Source organism: Sminthopsis crassicaudata, chromosome 6 (assembly GCF_048593235.1).
Source record: "Sminthopsis crassicaudata isolate SCR6 chromosome 6, ASM4859323v1, whole genome shotgun sequence".
NCBI classification, from domain to species: Eukaryota; Metazoa; Chordata; class Mammalia; order Dasyuromorphia; family Dasyuridae; genus Sminthopsis; species Sminthopsis crassicaudata.
Genome location: NC_133622.1, coordinates 155193446 through 155214061, shown reverse-complemented (window position 1 = coordinate 155214061; position 20616 = coordinate 155193446). Strand labels below are relative to the sequence as shown.

The following is a 20616-nucleotide window of genomic DNA, read 5'->3' as shown; positions in this document are numbered from 1 at the left end:
TATATTAGTTTTTATGTCTCCCCTTTCTTCTTATGGTCATTTTATGGCATTATGGTCATTTTACATGAAAGAAGTTCCATTATATTAATGTGCCACTATTTATTTAGCCATTCTTGAAATATATAGCATATAATTTGTTTTCTTTGATTTCATTTTCAGGTATCAAAATTCTCCTTCCCTATTTAAATCAAACATAACAATTGCACCATAAAAGGCATAAGTTGATTTTTTTCCCCCCCTGAGGCTGGGGTCACACAGCTGGGAAGTGTCAAGTATCTGAGATCAGATTTGAACTTGGGTCCTCCTGAATTCAAGGCTGGTGATCTATCTACTGACCACCTAGCTGCCCCCAATAAGTTGATTACCACAGAATCTCAGATCTGTTCAGATTTCAGCATGTGGTCCTGCAGGTTTATTTGCCCCTATATTACATGTCACTGTTCTATAAGGCCACTTTCCTTGTAATTTTCCAACATTCTGCTCCATTATATTTTGCAAATGTATTTGTATTTCAAGATGGAATTGCTTTTGGTTCCTTTGTCTTTCTATTGCCAAGAAAATTTGAAAGGCTAAGGTTATTTTGGATTCTTTTGGTCTCACTGTGATAACTTTTATATTTCCTTAGGATATACTAATAATCAGAGCCAATTGCTTTACTTTTATCATATCTTGTTTTAAATTAAATTATTTAAATGAGTCAGGTTTGTACATGGTATCTTTATTTTCAATAGAATGTAAACTCCCTGAGATCAGATGATATTTGTTGTTAAATTTTTGCTTTTTATCTTCAACATTAAACACGATGATATGAACATAGGAGTTATTTGATTTATGTTGAGCTAACTGTTTCTTTTTAATTTGTTCTTAGCTCTTGTCTTTGTATTATCAAAAACTAGTTAGATGACACAAGACTGATTATAATTTTATTTTATTTTATTTTATTTTGCTGAGGCAAGCAGGGCAAGGGACTAGGAAGTGTTAAGTGTCTGAGGCCAAATCTGAACTCGGGTCCTCCTGACTTCAGGTCTGGTGTTCTATCCATTGCGCTATCTAGCTGCCAAGACTGATTTTCAAATTAGAAAATTAAATACAAAACAAACAAACAAACAAAAAAAAAACTGCACATGAAATTAAATTTCAATCATAGATTTACGGCATATATTAAATTTGAGACAATATAAATTTCTGGGTCCTATTTGGAATTTTTTTCTGTGCATTTTTTTTGGTGTAGCAAAATCTGTAGATTGTTTCTATTATTGTTAATGTTCTTATTTACATAATTGAAGTCAGAGTTTACATTATTGTTTGGGTTAAGCTTCTTTTGATTTGTAGCATTCTACATCTTCCCATATTTCCCAGTATTTTTTATATTTGAAGTTGTGACATAATATTTTATTACATTTCTAAACCACAATCTGTTGTGACATTCCACTTCAAATTGACACATAGGTTTAATTTTGCTATTATTTAAAATGTTACTATTAACATTTCATGCCAATAGGTATTTGATTCCTTTGGACAGATGGTTCTGAAATGATTCATTTTAAAAGATATTTCCTGTAACACAATAAATATTTTCCTCTGTGATAATATTCAATGCTTCCACGTCTAATGCCTTCTGATTAATTAGACTTATATAACTTCACAAAGTAAGCCTCTCTTGTAATAGACATGCAGTCAAACAAAATAAATCAATAAAGTGTCCACTTTTGAAAATTAGTACCTCGTTGACATCTATACTCCTACTTTCCTGTCAAGAGAAAGGAGGTAGACTTTACCCATTACTGATACGTTCCTGAAGGATTTAGGATGTGACAAGTCTTCTAAGTACGCTAGAGAAGTTTTGGTCTATTTCATTTTTAAAAATCTAACATTTTCCTACATATTTTTCACTACTTTTTCCTATATTTACCTTCCAAATGAAATAACTTGAGTAATCAAGGGTGAAGTGAAGGTAGGAAAGACAATCCATTATCTTTCCTTTCTTCCTCTAGCTTATATCACAAGATTCCTTTTGTCCTGGGATCTGAAACTACTACAATAATAGATATTCCAAAAATTTTAAGCAGTTTTAATCTATGATTTTTAGGATAGCCCAGAATCAGTACTAGCCATGTTTAAAGCATGGGAAAGCAATGATCAACTCACTTTACACTTAGAGGAAGATTAGAAGACTTCTTTAGAACTTGAAGTCAATCACATTAATCAAAACTCTCTTATTTACAAAAAAGAAATTCAGAGTGGCAAATTCATTGTTATTTTGGTTTATTTAACTAAGAAGTTTGTGCTCTCTTTGAAGAAAAAAAGCATATATACACCATCAGTCTACTATTAAAGCATTAAGTAATTTCTGAATTGTCATTGCTCAGTTGTTTTCTTGGCAAAGACACTGGAGTGGTTTGTCACTTCTTTTTCCAAGTCATTTTACAGACGAGAAAATTGAGGCAAACGGCATTAAGTTAGTTGCTCAAGGTTACACAGCTAGTGTCCAAAGCCAGCTTTGAATTCAGGAAGATAAGTGTTCCTGACTCCAGATCAGGCACTCTATCCAATGCACCATCTAGCCATCCCAATTTCTAAATTACCCAGCCTCATTCAGTTATATGTCCAATAACAAGATCAGGAATCCTTATTTTCACACAGCTATATAAAAACATTTCAAAAATTCAAAACTTTTACATGTAAGGAAACACATCATGATTGGTCATCATTTAAATTAGTAAAGGCATAAAATAAAAATTTTTTTTAAATTTCCTCCAGATGAGCAGAAGAACTTGATGTTTTTTAAAAAGTCAATGAAAAATGTGGCCAGTTGAAACCCTCATTGAAACTTGATCAGACGTCTTGATCGGAAAAAAACAAATACTAATTCACTCTGGTAACAAGTTTACAAATACTTTCAAAGTCTCTGTTTTCCAAGTTCTTGAAACAAAATTTCAAGTCATCCAACAGTAGAAACTCAATACTCTTAGTGATTGTCATTCTGCACTGTCTTTATTTTGCTAAATTGATTATAATTTCACATGAACCTCTTACCTTAAAATATGTTTCATCCTTTTAAACAGCAGGAGTGATTTTTCAAACAAAACTTAGACCAAAGAACTGTCTTCTCCAAATGTTAGGGGGATACTTCAGAAAGGAAACAAGGGACCAAGAGGAAAATGAATAGAATGTGAATGAAAAAAGAGTAGACAAGACCTGTGACAGGAAAGCTGGATCAAATGAAGCCTGATATTCACTGGTGTGGAGTAGTTTTCTTGTATATAAAAATAGAAATGGCAACTCATCTCATCTGATTGTTGTGAGACTTAAATAACTGAAATATTCAAAGCGTGTCTGTAAATCTAAAAGCACTGTATGTTTATTGCTATTGTCTGGAAACTAAGAGGGACCATCTGATAATTATAATTGGTATTTATTGGATTTTTTTCCACCTCCTAACCTGTTTTCTACCATCTTTATTAAAGTAGGAATCTGAGTGATTCTTTGGGTTAAGAAATATAGCTGAAGTAGGAAGTCATATGTATAGGCAGTAACTTTTTGCATGATATTTAAAGGTTTTTCACATTCCTTTGTACATACATATTTCTAAAAATGTAACTGTCAACAGAAAGGTCATCTTAAGTCTTTTCTTAAAAGTTTAGATTAACACGGTAGTAATATAACCATTTGTTTCTTAATTGCTAAGGTTCAGAGCTCAAATAGGGACCACCTTCTTATTCCCCAACCCTACACAAAACCCACTTAAATCTGTGGTGTAAAAGCAAAATTAAAAAATCATTCACCAAAGAACTTTTTCAAAGCTGATTACTCTGTAAAAAAGGAAAAAAAAAAAAAAAAAAAAAAAAGAAAAGAAAAGAAAAGAAAGAAAGAATCCTAACTGCTAACTTCTAATTTTGAAACATATATTATAGCATATTTTAAAATGTTTCTAATGATCTTGGGGAAAAGTATTTGACTCTCTGTGTACATTATGTAAATTATACTTTCTATCTCTATAATTTCTAGATTCTCCTTCCATGTAGTATGATCTATTTATGATCTGTTTACCATAAAAACAATTCATATTCTAGAACCTCCACTAAAGGTTTTCCCTTGTTTCAGACTGGACACAGACCTCTGCCTATTCATGGGATGATAAATTGAAATGAAATGAAAAGATGACATAAAATAAAGATTTACTACAATTCACATTTGATATGAATACACCAACCACAATCTGAAAAAGGAATTCTCTCTTTGCTTACCTGCCAGATATAGCGCAAATGATATAAATCGATGGTAGCGAATAAGGAACTGAAGTTGCTCTTCTCTTTGAACAAATGTAGCAAAATAATCTGCTACAGTCTCTCCATAGAAAAAGTAGTTGACACACAGTAAAAAATACCTGTAATATAAGAACTATCAGCCTATTTTTCTTTGATGAATATGATCATCAGACACCCTCAATAGAGCTATCTTATACATAGAACAATACAAAAGAAATCAAAATAAAATGTTGAAAAAAAAATCAATCTGATTAAAAAGTAGTCCATTTTATGTGCTCAACGGGGCTAGCCCAAACATTATTTTACGTTTTAATTTCAAGGTATCCTTAAAAGCTAGCCATTATAATTAACATCTAATCAGTAGCAATTAGCATGTATTTTAAAAAATAGGTTACAATACAATTTCAGAGATTTCTTCTAGGTGTTAAATAAAACTCCCTAAGGGAAATAGAGAGAAATGAAGGGGTCACTTCAGAAACAACAGTTTCATATTTTAAAAGGCAATGGAAAAAAGGAAATCTCTCTGTGGTCCAACTAACTTTAGTCTCTGGTACTTCCAACAAAGCAATGGAAGAAGGGGAAGACCATGGTTTGCTTATATCCACCCCACTTTCTCTGCCAAAAAAACCCGTGCTCCAAACTAAATGATTCAATGGAACCATCTGTTTCCTAGACTGCATATTGTTAAATTATTTCCCCCCTTTTCTCTACATTTAATCTATCAAACAAATCTTACTACTTCTTCCCTTGGCATCACTCTTAAGTCCATGTTTTTCTCATGTGTAGAGTCTATAGTCTAGTTCTTCGTTGCTTTTTTCTTGATTATTACAAATGTCTTCTAACTTCCTGCACTTATATTCTATAAATATAATTGTGTGACACTAATCTTCATTAAACAATATTTTTACCATGCTGCTCAAAAACCTATGGCAACTCCCTACTATGCCCAGTGTAACAAGTCTAAACTCTCTGGCCTTCAAGTACCCCAATAATCTGACTGTCACACCTCCTCTATAAACATATCTAGTGTTATTGTTCAATACCTACACTGCTTGACTGGTCTCTCCCACATCATGCCCCCTTGCTGCCTTCCCAAATGGGGATGTTCTACATCTATGGAAATTCTACCCACCTCTCAAAGCTCAGATCCAATGCTATTCTAGAAATCCTGACTGTTCATGTCCATATATGAAATCCTTTTGTACTTAAAGTACCATACAATTCAGTACTTAATTTTTGCCCCACCTCCGTGTCTGCATATTCTTAATCAATATGTGATCCATGTGTCTTATACTTTTTGCATAACACCATACCAGCAAAGAGCAGACTAAATAAATACTTGATGCCTCACTTATTCAGAACAAGGAAATTATTTTAGGGTTTACAAGGAGCATTCTCCTCTTTGTATCAAAGACTATCAGCACTGGGATTGAAATTTACTCAGACTAGGATATTAAGATGAAAAGGCTAAGAATTGCATTTTCAACATACTCTTTCTTACATCAGCAGGAAAAGAAAAGGGTACTTCATTGCCCCAGATAGCACAGCTTTCTTTAAGGATTGGTGGAAGGTGGGTAGACTTAATAGTCAATATAGAAGCTACCTCACTATTGTATTGACGAGACCTCACCATCCTTTCTTTAAACTTCCTCTCCCTATGAAGGAAATCAAGACCACAACAGTAACATAGCATGGTCAATAGAAGTCATTTCTAATGTTTGACTTTCTCAGCCATGGTAATAATCTGCACCCCTTTAAAATTATACTATGATAGCACTTAACCTAAGCAATTTTTAATTTGGCACAGAAGTCCAATCATGACTTATTTATTAAGTAAATATCCTTCTCTCACTTTTACTATTGTTAAGTGAAATAAGAGTTTCAGTTCTGTGATTTAAAATGGATGGGGAGTATTGAACTTCACTTCCCAATCACATTGCTATTTTACAAATAGTTTAAAGAAAGAGGAATATGTTTACATAGACTTAATATTAATAGGAAATCTAAAATGTCACATATGACCACACACAATATATGATTATATATACATTGTGTAATGTTAAAAGTTGACAAATATTAGAAATATTAAATTTTGCTATCTTTCAATCACATAAAGGAAAATAAGGAAGTGAGAAAGAAACTACAAAGATATTGTCATTGCCTAGATTACTGTCTTCAGATGAAATATGGGCTATAAAAAGATTGTTTCTGTGAACTGAATTTGAGTCAGAATAACATGACTAATAACAAATATTCTTTAAGTAGAAATAGTAGTTCAGAGAAATTAAAAGGTTGAAGGAGATAAGATTAATAAAGGTTGAAATAAGAAAACAAAATTGAAACAAGTGAGACTAAGAACCAGGTCAAGATGGGGTGGGGTGAGGGAAAGATGGGGTACATAGAGAAGGGCAATTAGCTGAGAGCACATTCATAATCAGAAATGGACTTAAGAAAATCAAATTCTCGAATTGATCTTACTGTGCTGCTACTAACACTCCTTCAAAAGAACAGATCATAACTCATCCAAATGTCTGCCCATCTTATGGAATTTTTATACATTTATTCCTCACCTTTGTGTCTATCAGCTATCTCTTGTTCTTGCCTCAAATAACCTATTTTCTTTTTCTCCCACACATGCCTTAGATAGCATCCATTGTGTTAATTCACCTTTTCAATTGCTTGTTTGTAATGTGATAAGTCAATTCATTACCTCCATTGTCTATCTAATAGCTATAAAGCATTGGAAAAATATAGGTAATAAGAAGACAGGTCTTTGTTTTATATAAGTGTAAACAGGAGCAGGGCTCAATTGCCTTTGATGAAATCACAAAGTATTTTGCTACTATGTCAGGGGATTTTCCTCCATGAAAATAAACACCTGTTTATTCTTCCCCTTATCTGTTAGATTAACCAGAAAGTTGAACACTTCCTATTTTTTTCCCAATGAATCTTGTTAAATTTTGATCTATGCCTAAGATAGATCTTAATGGAGAAGAACCTTTGATATAGAATTTTGCTTTACCAATCAAATGTTCTCTGATAGGAAAGCCAATCAATGACTTTTCATAGTCTCTATGTCTTTCATCCAATTCTGCAATAATAAAGGTTTGATTTCATGTAGAGTAATATCACTTATGAAACCTGCTTACATCTAATATCCAATATCCAATTTCCAATATCCAAAGATACCATCGATGTGTGTATTTATTATTTTCACCAAAATTTTATGTAGATGGAGAAAAAGACATATATAATAGGTAGTTCATTAAGGTGCTCTTTAAGTGACCTATTTTGAGTAGTAATGAGATCTCTGATTCTTCTACCTCTTTGGTATCTCCTTCCTTTTCTTTTAAGAATGAATCTCTAATTATCTTGCAGGTGTAATTGCCTCGAGCATATAACTCCTCAGTGTACATTTGCTTGAATACAGTTGCCTTTTTGGTCTTTTGTTCTTTTCCATTCTGTTTATGTATCTTTTTATAAACATGTCTGACAATGTGTTTTTAGAGTCAAGTGAAAATGTGTTATGTTCACTGGTCTTCTTCGAAGAGATACTAATAATTTTCTACAATTCTTTTTTAATATTTTACAAATGAATTTATAATCTAAACTTGCCTTTCCCTTGGCTGCTTTATCTCTCTACTTTAGCAAGTCATTCAAGCATTTTATTGTATTTCATTTTTTTAAGCACTTATGGTAATTTTTATGGCACCTGATTTATAAACTTCTGCATGAAATCACTATAACTGGTATCAGAGTAGGTCCATTCTTATTTTAGTCTTAAAATGTACTAATTCAAGTAGATTAGGCTGCAGTTGCTTTAACTCTATGTCCTATCTTTTATTTTGTTTTCTAATTTATGTTCATTTTAATTTTAGTTCTAAGAATCTGGCTCTCTATGTTAAGCAATTCATTCTGGAATGATTCCCATATTGACAAGTTGTATCCTGTTAAAATATAATCATTTTTTGTTATTTTACTTGCTTGCCATTTCCAAAACATTCTGAATTTTTTTCAAAGAAAGCGTTCATGATGTAGAAGCTTGTGAATTCTGGCTATTCTATAAGTATTTGACATTTCTTTGTTCCTTATTCCAGGTTCCACATTTTCCAACACTTTGCACTATTCTTACCTATTTCCATCTTTGCACTTAAGTCTGTGAGTATGTTGCCTTAGTTTGCAAGGCTCCAATGAATCCTTCACCCTTTCATTCTCTGCAATTCATTTGTGAGTAAGCTGCAATTATTTTCAGTGTTCTTTTGTTGTTGCTGTTGCTATAAATACTTATCATAAGCAATGAAATACAAGATTAATCAAATGCCCCATAAAATGGTTGTTTCTTGTTGCCTTGAGGCATATGATAAAACCAACTCTGCTAGCTTTTCCATAGGAATCTTTGAAGAATCTTTCTCTTAAACTGCAGCTTCCTTTTGTTTTTATGGTGAAATTACCAAGTCTCATAAGATCCAGATCCTCTAGCAGTTATGTCTTTTCATTGATCATTAGATAAGGATCTCACTGTAAAGTACTGGCAGTACTCTACTTATAAACTCTCATTTGTGGGTACCCTTGCCTCCTTTCCCATCACTATTAATTCTAGAAGCTGAAAAGGGCCACACAGCATTGAAAGCCATTTGGTATTTTTCTTCCTTTTATCAGTTGTCGTGGCCCAAGAAATGATAAGATGAACCTTTCTGTGCTTAGCTAGGTTAGAACTCCAGAGTATTGTCTATTGTTGAAATCAACATGACAGAACCTGCCAGGGACTGTGTACTATGTAGGCATAGTTTTCATGAACTTGGGAGGCAAGAAATAAAGAAAAACCAAGGAAAGGGAGGTAGAAGGAACTATATCACACATATCTCTGCTAGCTGTAATAGACTAGAATTATTCCACAAAAGGGTACCTAACTTTTTTTTACCAGTGATATTTGCTTTTAAAAAGATTAACTAGAATTGTATTAATGCACTTAGAAGACAGACTTCAGGTTTATTTATCTTGGTGCTTGTCCTTACACTCTGGCCAGACTGTCCTAATAGAAGATCAGATACATAAAGATGCTAGGTTATCAAACTGGCCAAAGTCCCAATGACTACTTTTTTGGATTTCCACATTCCAGAGTTAAAAATCAATCTCTTCAAATTTGCTATTGGCTTTTCTTTTCTTTTTTTATTAAAAGATTGATCAAGCTATTCTTTCTTTCATAAAACTTATTCAACTAGAAAATGTGAGGGTTAAGAATATCTTATTATTTTGAATCCAGGTGAACAATGATAATATAATAATAATTAAGAAAATTCTTATGTGTCTCAAGTTTAAAAGTTCAATATTCTTATGAGCATACTTAACTCGGTGAACACTATATACAACATTTTGGATATCAATATATCATTCTGAATTACAGGAATTGCTTCATAACTACATTTCATCAACAAAGATGAAGATTTCAGCAGTGTGGATAAATTTCCTCAATCAATGTAAATCACAATCCATGTCATTCCTTAGACAATCTTTGTCACTGGTTGTGAATGACAAAGTTTGTCACATAATGGTCAATCATATGGTTATACATCTCTCTATATTCAACTAAGCAGTTCCTCAGTCATGTATTTTGTCTAGGTCCACAATGGAATCATTTCTCATTTCAAAGGACCTATCAGAATTTGTGTTGTTGGCACAGCCTTAGGGGACCAGAGTAAGATCTTAGGCAACTTATTATCCAGGAAAATTTCAAACATCATTAGTATTTAGTAAGCATTATGGAATTAGGGTTTGGCCTAATCTTTTCATGTCTCCCAAATCACAGACAATCCTTTGCCACAGTCCGAATCTATGTATATTAAATGATAATGTCAGTTCCTAGATTCTGGATTTGTACAATATTCAGTCTTTCCAAAAAAAAATTTAGACTTACCAGCTTAGTGTTCTAAACCATGGTAGCTCATAAGAACGATAGACTCTGTAGCCTATGGTAATAATTTCATGGAAGCATTTCACTTGGATGCCCAACACCTGCAATTAAAAGACATTTTAGTTGATCATGCTGAGTAATACTTAAGAATGTGAGACCAGAAATAACATCAATATTTTAAAATTCCTCCGAGTATGAGAAACAAACCAAAAAAAAATCATGATTACAAAAATAGAGATAATACTCTATAGTGTTTATAGAATACTTTAAGGTTTGTAGCACTTTGCCTCTTTATTTCATCTGAAACTCATAACAGCAACCAGTGAGTTGGATACTATTATTGTTCTCATTTTAAAGATGAGGAAATTGAGGTCAAGACAGGTTAAGAGACTTTTTAGGATCACACATTAAATTAAGTATCTAAGTCAGGTTTTGAATTCTGGTTTTTTTAATTCCGAGACTGACACTGTATCCATTCTCTACTTACTATGTTAGAAACTAGTATTACTGAATACATGTAATTTCATAAAATTCCAACAATTTCATATGGAATTTGATACAGAAGTGATTACTTCTTAAGGAGTAAATAGACCATTCTCTGGATTTAAAGAAAATGGTCCTAGTTCAGGCTGAAGTTATAGCTATTATTTAAGAAACTTAGCTTTATTCAAGGAAAGAATTGCAATTGTCTATGTAATGAGAATAGACCAGACGACTGAGATTGCTTTTGAGAAAGGGGTGTGATTATAATGTTTCAGTCTGATCTGAGAACAGATTTCTTCATCTTTATAAAATTGGTAAATTTTAGCTCCTGTTCACAATGGTTTTTATTTTATGTACATTATTTTTTCCTTTTATTTTATTTCTGCATTAAAGTCATTTTTAAATTCTGTGTTTCAACTGAATTGAGGAATTAAGAATTTTTTGCCTATATCTGGACCATGAGTTTTCTAACATGCTGAAGATTGTAGGCTTCAAAAGAGTGTTAATTTGGAAAAAATGGGAGAAACTTAAAATTTTGAGTATCTCTTCTTTCTTTCTCTCTCTCTCTCTCCTCTCTTCTCTCTCTCTCTTTTTCTCCTCCACTCCCCTACTGCCCTTCCTCGGCTTTGTTTACTGAGGTTCTTCAAAGCAATTTATGTAATCTATTATTTTTACCATAGGTCAATAATGTAATAGCCAGATTATATATTTATATAACCAAACAGCATCAGTCCTTAGCACAGAATAGAATACATATTTCTCACCACATAGTTGCCCACTAAGTCTATAGCAAAAGTTAATCTCCAAAGCCACTCAGTGTTCATAATAGTGCTTGAAGAGAGCCTTTTTCAGAAAAATTTCAAACTCTATTCCAAGTTCAAAAAATCATAAAACTTTCTTTTCCTTTTCTGTTTTTGACATAATTGCTATGTACTGGCAATTTAAAAAAAAAGTTCAATATATGTGGTACTTGAAGTGCTATTGGATTTTCCCTGCCTCACTGATTCCTACTGTGTGTCAAGTAGCAGAGTGAAGCAATGAGAGTATTACACTGTCTTTGTGGTAACTATTCAACTCTGCCTTTGCATTATGAAAGTAGTCACTGACAAACGTTAAATTAATGAACATTGCTACATTCCAATGAAACTTTATTTAAAAATATAAAAATCAGTCTTTGCTCACAGGCCATACAAAACAGGTGGCTTCCAGGATTTCACCTAATGGCTGTTTGCCAACCCATATTCCAGAATATAATCTTCATGAGGGCAAAAACCAATATAGCAAAACTTTTAAATTTCCTTAAATATCTCTCATACTGTTCCACATATAGCACCCAAGTAGCAAATGCTTGCTGAGTTTTCTTTGCTTGAATGCCATAGAATGTATACCACAACATTTATGGGTCTCACTATCTTTACTTATAAAATTCAGATGCTAGATTATATGATCTTTTTTTTATTTAAAAGTTTATACATACTTATTTAATATTAGGCATAATGACCATTTTATACAAAGAAGCCCAAAAGAATTTTAAATAAGAATATGATTATTCTAAAAGCAGTACAGAATTGTGTATACAGTAGTACACAACTGCACTAATAATGGTAGCTGGTCTTCATCTCCAAGCATTTCGCTATTTTTCACACTAACGGATCTTAGAGGAACAATCTGTTTTAAACACTGATAACTAAAGTCTTCAACTTATAAAACAGGTCCTATATCAATTTGATTTCTATGTTAGATTTTCTTTCTTTCTTTCTTTCTTTCTTTCTTTCTTTCTTTCTTTCTTTCTTTCTTTCTTTCTTTCTTTCTTTCTTTCTTTCTTTCTTTCTTTCTTTTTTTTTGCTAAGGCAATTGGGACTAAGTAGCTTGCCTAGTCACACAGCTAGAAAGTGTTAAATGTCTGAGACCATATTTGAACTGGGGTCCTCCTGACTTTGGGGATGGTGCTCTATCTACTGCACCACCTAGTTGCCCCAATGTTTGTCAACTTATGGCACAACAGTATGTAGCACTCAGTGCCAGATGAGTGGCACAAATAGGATGAGAGGGTGTTCATAAAGTGTGTTCTATGCCACTGATTGGAATACCCATTTCAGTGAGATCACAGATCTAACAAAATCTAAAAGCATAGGGCAAGTAGTATAGATTGTACAAAATCAAAGTGCAATTATAAAAATGCTGCAGTAAGAAAGATATTCTTCCTGCAGTACTACAGGCCTTTATTACTAATTAGTATACAGCTGATTTCATTTCTCAACAGTATGATTCAATGTCTAGGGGTCATAACAATTCTGCAAACAAAAGGGTATAAATACAATATATTTCTAAAAATATTGTAACACAATAGTAAAATACTTTATTCAAACAAGTATTGAATTACCTTCCTTGAAGCTCTTGACTCACATAACTTTAACCATGTGTATGTGTTTAAAAATAGATTATACATAAAATGTGCTTAGCAAACTTACAAGAAGCATCAACATAAATGATCCCATGTAGATGATCAGGAAAAATAATGAAATCATAGTCAGAGTAAGAATCCCACGAATCCACCAATTTTTCCATCTACAAAGAAAACATCAACAGTTACCATTGGTTTAAATTCTGCAAGGACAGGACTCTGATCTAAGCTATTCTTTATAATTCCCCATAGTACTTACTAAACTCATTATTACCATTCATGGTAACCCCTACCCAACAACAATAGGAAAAGCAAGGAACCATGAAATTAGGAAATGAGAATGGTTATTAATATTGATAATTAAGATGCTGAGTAAAATTATTGATTACTTTTCTCATGTCTCACATTATCTGCTCAACTTCTTCTCTGAAAACCAACCCCCCAATAAATTCCATATTTATAGCAGATGTAGAATCATACAATCACAATAGAATAAATCCTTTTTCTTCACACTCACATCTTTTCTTCTACCACCATAAAATTTTTATTTACCTATTTGAATTATTTTAGTAGTCTACATTCTTACTGCCTCCACTTACCTTTTCCATAATCCATACTATGTCTCAAATATCTTTCTTCTAGCTCCTATATTCAAAATTCAGTGATTCCCTGGTGTTTAAACTCCCTATAACTCATGTTCTTCTACATTCTGACATTAGTTTTATACTATACTTTCTTCAGTCTTTGACTCTTTACCTCCATCAAATCAATACTTGGAACTATCAATCATATACACTTTAAACATTTTTTTTTTTTACTTCAATGTCTTTGATTATGCTATTTTCTCTGGGCCTCAAAAATCTCTACCTGTTGCATTTGAATTCATCATTTAAAGCCCATTTCAAAAGCCACCTTATTCATCATAATGCTTCCTTAACCCACCACACTTCCAGTCATTAATAACCTTCCCTCTCCCAGAGCTTAGAAAGTACTCAGCTTTACATTGCTATGTAAGATTACAGTTCATAACTGATGCTGAGTGAAATGAGCAGGACCAGGAGATCATTATATACTTCAACAACAATACTGTATGATGATCAATTCTCATGGACGTGGCCCTCTCCAACAATGAGATGAACCAAATCAGTTCCAATAGAGCAGTAATGAACTGAACCAGCTACACCCAGCGAAAGAACTCTGGGAGATGACTATGAACCACTACATAGAATTTCCAATCCCTCTAATTTAGTCTGCCTACATTTTGGATTTCCTTCACAGGCTAAATGTACACTATTTCAAAGTCCGATTCTTTTTGTTCAGCAAACAGTTGATCATGTATACATACATTGTATTTAATTTATACTCTAACATATTTAACATGTATTGGTTGACCTGCCATCTGGGGTGCGGGGAAGGAGGAGAAAAATTGGAACAAAAGGTTTGGCAATTGTCAACGTTGTAAAATTACCCATGCAAATATCTGGTAAATAAAAACTATTATAAAAATTACCCATGCATATTGTCTGTCAATAAAAAGTTATAATAAAAAAAAAAGACTCCAGATCATATAATCAAAAAAAGTATTTTTATGGAAAGGCAAGCAGCCTAGTTGGATAGGAATATAGGCTATGTTTCAAAAAAACAAAACAAAACAAAAAAACAAGAATATGTGAAAGATGTTGCAAAAAGACAGGGCAGATTATAAAAGGCCTTTACACCAGAAGTTGAAATGTCATTTGGTAGGCTAGGCTATTCAAGAGTTTCAAATAGCAAAGGAACACAAACAGATCTGGACACATCAATCTTAGTAACCTGAGAATATGTAAAGGTTAAAAGGCTTGTCAAGAATCACAAAGCTGTGAAGTATTCTGTGAAGTATCAGGGACAAGGAAATCCAGATCTTTCTGATTCTAAAGGCCAGCACTTTATCTTGAATAATTGGCTATAATCTCCTAATTAAAGAAAGGATCTATCCATTAGGTAGTCACTGTCTCCAGAAGAAAACCCCACCAATTTGTAATTAATCCTAAATCTGGATATTCTATTGGCCTAAACCTACTGATGTTAGAAATCTTAATCCTTGCTTAAATAAGATTAAAAACCAAGTTCGGGGGGTCTGAGGACTACAAGTAAGGAATATAGGGTGAGAGGACCAGTAGTTTCTTGACACAGTTTCTTTCCCCCATCCATTACCCAGCTGCTGTGATGCAGCTTCCTGGTCAGGGAACATAAAGGGTCTGATGTATGTGTAGTCTCAAGACATGATGGGTACCTGAGACCATGAGACAAACTGTATTTTGATGACTGACTAGACATCCAAATGGAGATTGGAGAGTAGGGGTATGGGTTTGGACATGTTGTATCTAGAGTTCCACTACATCTTTTTTGCAAATTCTTGCTATATTAGGGCAAAGTAAACCTTGTCCTTTGTAAAATGATCAGGGGCTTAGAAGTGCCTCAATTTCAATATGAAATCTGAACTAAGAGGATGCTGAGTTTAGAGCTACACCCAGAAATGAAAAAGTAATACCACTTCAGTCAAAAAAAGAAAACAAAGCTGCTTGCCTGTTTTGAACCATCAAGAAAAACAAGTCTTAGAAGGCAGGATATATATGAAAAAAAAAATGCTCTAAATAATTACTGATTAGAGAAATACAAATTAAGACAATTCTGAGGTACCACTTCATACCTTTCAGATTGACTAAGATGACAGGAAAAAATAATGGATAAATGTTGTAGGAGATGTGGAGAAACTGAGGCACTAATAAATTGTTGGTAGAGTTGTGAACTGATCCAAATAGCAACTAGGAACTATGCCCAAAGTATATACTCCTTAATTCAGCAGTGGATCTGTATACCAAAGACATCATAAAAAAGGGAAAAGGTCCTATATGTGCTAAAATATTTGTAGTTTCTTTGGTAAGGAACTGGAAATTAAATGGATACTCAGTTGGGGAATGGCTAAATAAGTTAAGGTATATGAATCTAACGGAATATTAAGAAACCATCAGCAGGATGATTTCAGAAAGGCCTGATGAGACTAGCATGAACTGATGCTAAGTGAAGAGAGCAGAATGAAGAGAACAGTGTTTATCAAGAGAACATGATTATGTGATGATCAATTATGATGGATTTGGTTCTTTTCAACAATGAGGTGATTTCAGAGCAATTCCAATAGACATCTGATGGAGAGAGTCATCTGCATGACTCAACAAACAAACAAATTTCACATTTTTGTTGTTTGCTTGTGTTTTCTTGTTCTCTCATTTTCTTTTTTTTTTACTTTCTGATCTGATTTTTCTTATGATGCATTATAAATGTAGAAATATGTTTAGAAGAATTGCACATTTTAATGTGTATTGGATTGCTTGCTGTCTAAGGAAGGAGGGATAAAAATTAGGAACACAAGGTACTGCAAGGGTAAATGTAGAAAACTATCTTTGCATATATTTTGAAAATAAAAAGCTATTTTAAAAAAAGGCATGGCATGGCAAAAAAAAAAAAAAAGAAAGAAACAGTGAGGATGAATCTAAGCAGAACCTACCACTACACAGGAAGAATACCTATTTTTTCTATTTAAAAAAGACCATCTAGCACTTTTTGTAGTAACAAAGATCTGGAATCAAAGTAGATGCCCACCAACTGGGGAATGGTTAAACAAATTGTGGTAGAAGAAAGTAGCATCATATTACTGTGCTATAAGAAATGACAAATAGGATGAAATAGAAGCATAGATTGACATGAACAAAATGAAACAGAGACACAAAACAATATGCATAATGTAAATTGACCACCCCCCCCAAAAAAAAAAAATGAAAATGAATGTTGTAAAGATACAAAGAAAAAGCACAACTCCAGATCAAAGATTTAAAAATACCATCTCCAGAAGCCTTTGCAGAGAAGGCTGACAAGTATGGAACACTGAATATATTTCCAAGGTGTTTTTTTCAAAAGTATTTAAAATGGATTTAGCTGAATTTTTCCTATTTATTTTTCTTTAAGAAAATCTTTTGAGAGGTGTATAAAAAATTTAGGTGATGTAAACCCAAAAGTTATTAATTTTTTTAAAAAGAAAATATAACTTCAAAAAAATGGACTAAAGCTGATGATTTAAATGACTAATCAAATTACTAAGTGGAAGGGGGAGAGGGAAGGAGAGATGGGAGGAGGAGAAAATTAAAGACCAAGGCTTCCAAGAGCCCTGGCTTCCCTATTTTATAAAGTAGAAAGAAACTAGTTCAGCTTTCCCTTTCTCATTGCCATCCTTTGACAACTGGTGGTTCTCCCAATAATCAGTATTCTTAAATAAAAGGAATATAAATGTTCCTTTTTCTCCCCCTTAATGAAATTATCTTAAAGAGTAATAGCTGGTTTTCCTTTTTATGGAGGAAAAGGGAGAGAAAGCAAATACCCTTGGTCTGACCTTTTTTATTTAAAAAAAAAAAAAAAAAAAAACACTTATTATTTCAATATGTCATGGGTCCGAGAAGTGGCAGCAGCATGCGTAGATACTGTATTGCTTCTCTCCCCCCACTTCCCAAATCCCTTGTCATTTATCTGATAGGCAATTTTGACAATACTACTTTCAATATCAGAAGTATATATGGGAGAACTATTGAAAAAATAATGAAAATAAGGGCTATGAAACTGTGTATACTCATTGATCCAGCAATGTCACTACTGCGTCTATATTTTTAAAAAGGGGGTGAAATAGCTCATATGTGCAAAAATGTTTGTAGCGGTCCTTTTTGTAGTGGCAAAGAACTGGAAGCTGAGTGGATGCCCCTCAGCTGGAGAATGAATGAATAAGTTATGGTATATGAATATTATGAAATATTATTTTTTATAAGAAATGATCAGCAGGATGATTTCAGAGAGGCCTGGAAAGACTTATATAAACTAATGCTAAATGAAGTGACTAAACCTGAGAGAACATAGTATACAAAAACAAGAAGATAGTGCGATGAAAAATTCTGATGGGTATGGCTCTTTTCAACAAAGAGGTGATTCAGATCAATTCTAATAGATTTGTGATGGAGAGAGCCATCCAGAAAGAGAATTGTGGGGATTGAATGTGGATCACAAAATAGTATTTTCATCTTTTTATGTTGTCGTTTTCTTGCTTTTTGCTTTCTTTCTCATTTTTTCATCTGATTTTTCTTGTGCAGCATGATAAATATGAGACTACGTATAGAAGAATTGTACATGTTTAACACATATATTGGATTACTTGCTATTTAGGGGAGATAGTGGCGGGAAACCAGGGAGAAAAATTTGGAGTACAAGGTGTTGCAAGTATGAAGGTTGACAACTATCTTTGCACATATTTTGAAAATAAAAAGATATTAAAAAAAAAAGAATAATGAAAATTTAATATATGAGTTTAACATATGAATTTATTTGAAAGGAACTGACAGTAAGCCATAGGGGGAAAATATAAAAAAATAACTATACGTGGAAGCATTCAAATACTTGACCAATTTCTTGGACCCAAAATGAAGTAGTAATTGAGCTGAAACTGACTGGTAACTTTAGAAGGACTAAAGTGTCATAAGTTGAGGTTTGTTTGTTTTTTTGGTTTTTTTTTTTTTAGACTGAAAAAAAGAGGTTTATTATCGGCACTGGGAAGTCAGCCTTTATTATGCAAGAATACAAAGGCTGAATTAGTGCAGGAGTTGTGGCAGAGAAATCATTTTTTTTTTAAATTTTTTTTCACAGTATATATATGCATGAGTAATTTTTTTTTATATTATCCCTTGTATTCATTTTTCCAAATTATCCCCTCCCTCCCTCTACTCCCTCCTCTAGATGACAGGCAATCCCATACATTTTACATGTGTTACAATATAACCTAGATACAATATATGTGTGTAAATACCATTTTCTTGTTGCACATTAAGTATTAGATTCTGAAGGTATAAGTAACCTGGGAGATAGACAGTAGTGCTAACAGTTTACATTCACTTCCCAGTGTTCCTTCTCTGGGTGTAGTTGTTTCTGTCCATCATTGATCAACTGGAAGTGAGTTGGATCTTCTTTATGTTGAAGATATCCACTTCCATCAGAATACATCTTCATACAGTATTGTTCCTGAAGTCTATAGTGATCTTCTGGTTCTGCTCATTTCACTCAACATCAATTCATGCAAGTTTCTCCAGGCCTTTCTGAATTCATCCTGCTGGTCATTTCTTACAGAGCAATAATATTCCATAACCTTCATATACCATAATTTACCCAACCATTCTCCAATTGATGGACATCCATTCATCTTCCAGCTTCTAGCCACTATGAAAAGGGCTGCCACAAACATTTTGGCACATACAGGTCCCTTTTCCTTCTTTAGTATTTCTTTGGGATATAAGCCCAATAGCAGCACTGCTGGATCAAAGATATGCACAGTTTGATAACTTTTTGGACATAATTCCAGATTGCTCTCCAGAATGGCTGGATTCTTTCAGAACTCCACCAACAATGTATCAGTGTCCCAGTTTTCCCACATCCCCTCCAACATTCATCATTATTTGTTCCTGTCATTTTAGCCAATCTGACAGGTGTGTAGTGGTATCTCAGATTTGTCCATAAGTTGAGTTTTAAATTAAAATATTTAAAATTTTAAAATGAAAGCTTATAGAAATTCGGGAAGACATGTCTTCCTGATACAAAACATAAACAAAAACAAAAAATAATTCATGTAATATCCACAACAATATAAAGGAAAATAACTTTATAAGACAGTATAACTCTGAATAATGTGCACGGGTCAATATTAAATGTAGAGGAACAACACTGAAGCAGGACACAAAACAACTTCTAGCTGAGCAGATCTGTCAAAGACTGGTTAATTTTCTTTATATATATATATATATATATATTTTTTTTTTTTTACACTAGTAAGGATATGAGGCAAAGTCACAAAATTATGATTTTGATGAAAAAGCATATTCTTAAAAAATTATCTGATCTTAAAATTTTTAAAAGACATATGAATTTTGGCCATCAATCTTTTTTAATATGAACTTAGGCAATACAGCCAAACCTCTCTGAAGTTCAGTCCTAAGATAAAGGGGCAAAAGGAAAGAGGAGAGGAAAAGGAAGATAGAAAATATTTTCACATCAACTCAATGATTTGAATTGCAATAACTGATTGATTTGTTCAAAAGATGAATCATATTAAAGTTAGGATTATAACCATGTGCAAAATACCTTTTGCAGAAAAATGTCTGTTATATGAACCAAAGAGTCAATGAAATACATTAGTATTAAACATTTATTCAATCATACCTTGCAGATAAACCAGACAGAGCTTTCTTAAGCACTTCAGGGGTTCTGTCTGAGGATGGTGGAACTTCTGGAATGTCAGAATCAGTTCTGGAATCCAAATCTCCATATTTATCATCAATATCAGTTTCCTAAAGAAAAATATTTAAGTAAATATTAGAAAATTTTAAAAATTGAAATTGCAAAAAAGAAAAAAAAAAAAGGATGACATTCAATTACTTAGGTGATAACCTTAAGAAAAAGAAAAGAAAGTAGTTTTGTAATGAAAATTT

General features: G+C 32.9%; 1 protein-coding gene across 1 annotated transcript in view; it reads right to left on the bottom strand.

Annotated features, from left to right (window-relative positions):
* The window catches only part of CDS1 (CDP-diacylglycerol synthase 1), a 75203-nt gene that overhangs the window by 29677 nt on the left and 24910 nt on the right, over nt 1-20616 (bottom strand). Inside the window, exons 2-5 of the mRNA XM_074276159.1 lie at nt 20348-20475; nt 13134-13230; nt 10183-10280; nt 4248-4387 (exon numbers count right to left, since the gene is read on the bottom strand). Coding sequence (XP_074132260.1) covers nt 4248-4387; nt 10183-10280; nt 13134-13230; nt 20348-20475 — 463 coding nt within the window. The remainder of the gene's footprint in view (nt 1-4247; nt 4388-10182; nt 10281-13133; nt 13231-20347; nt 20476-20616) is intronic.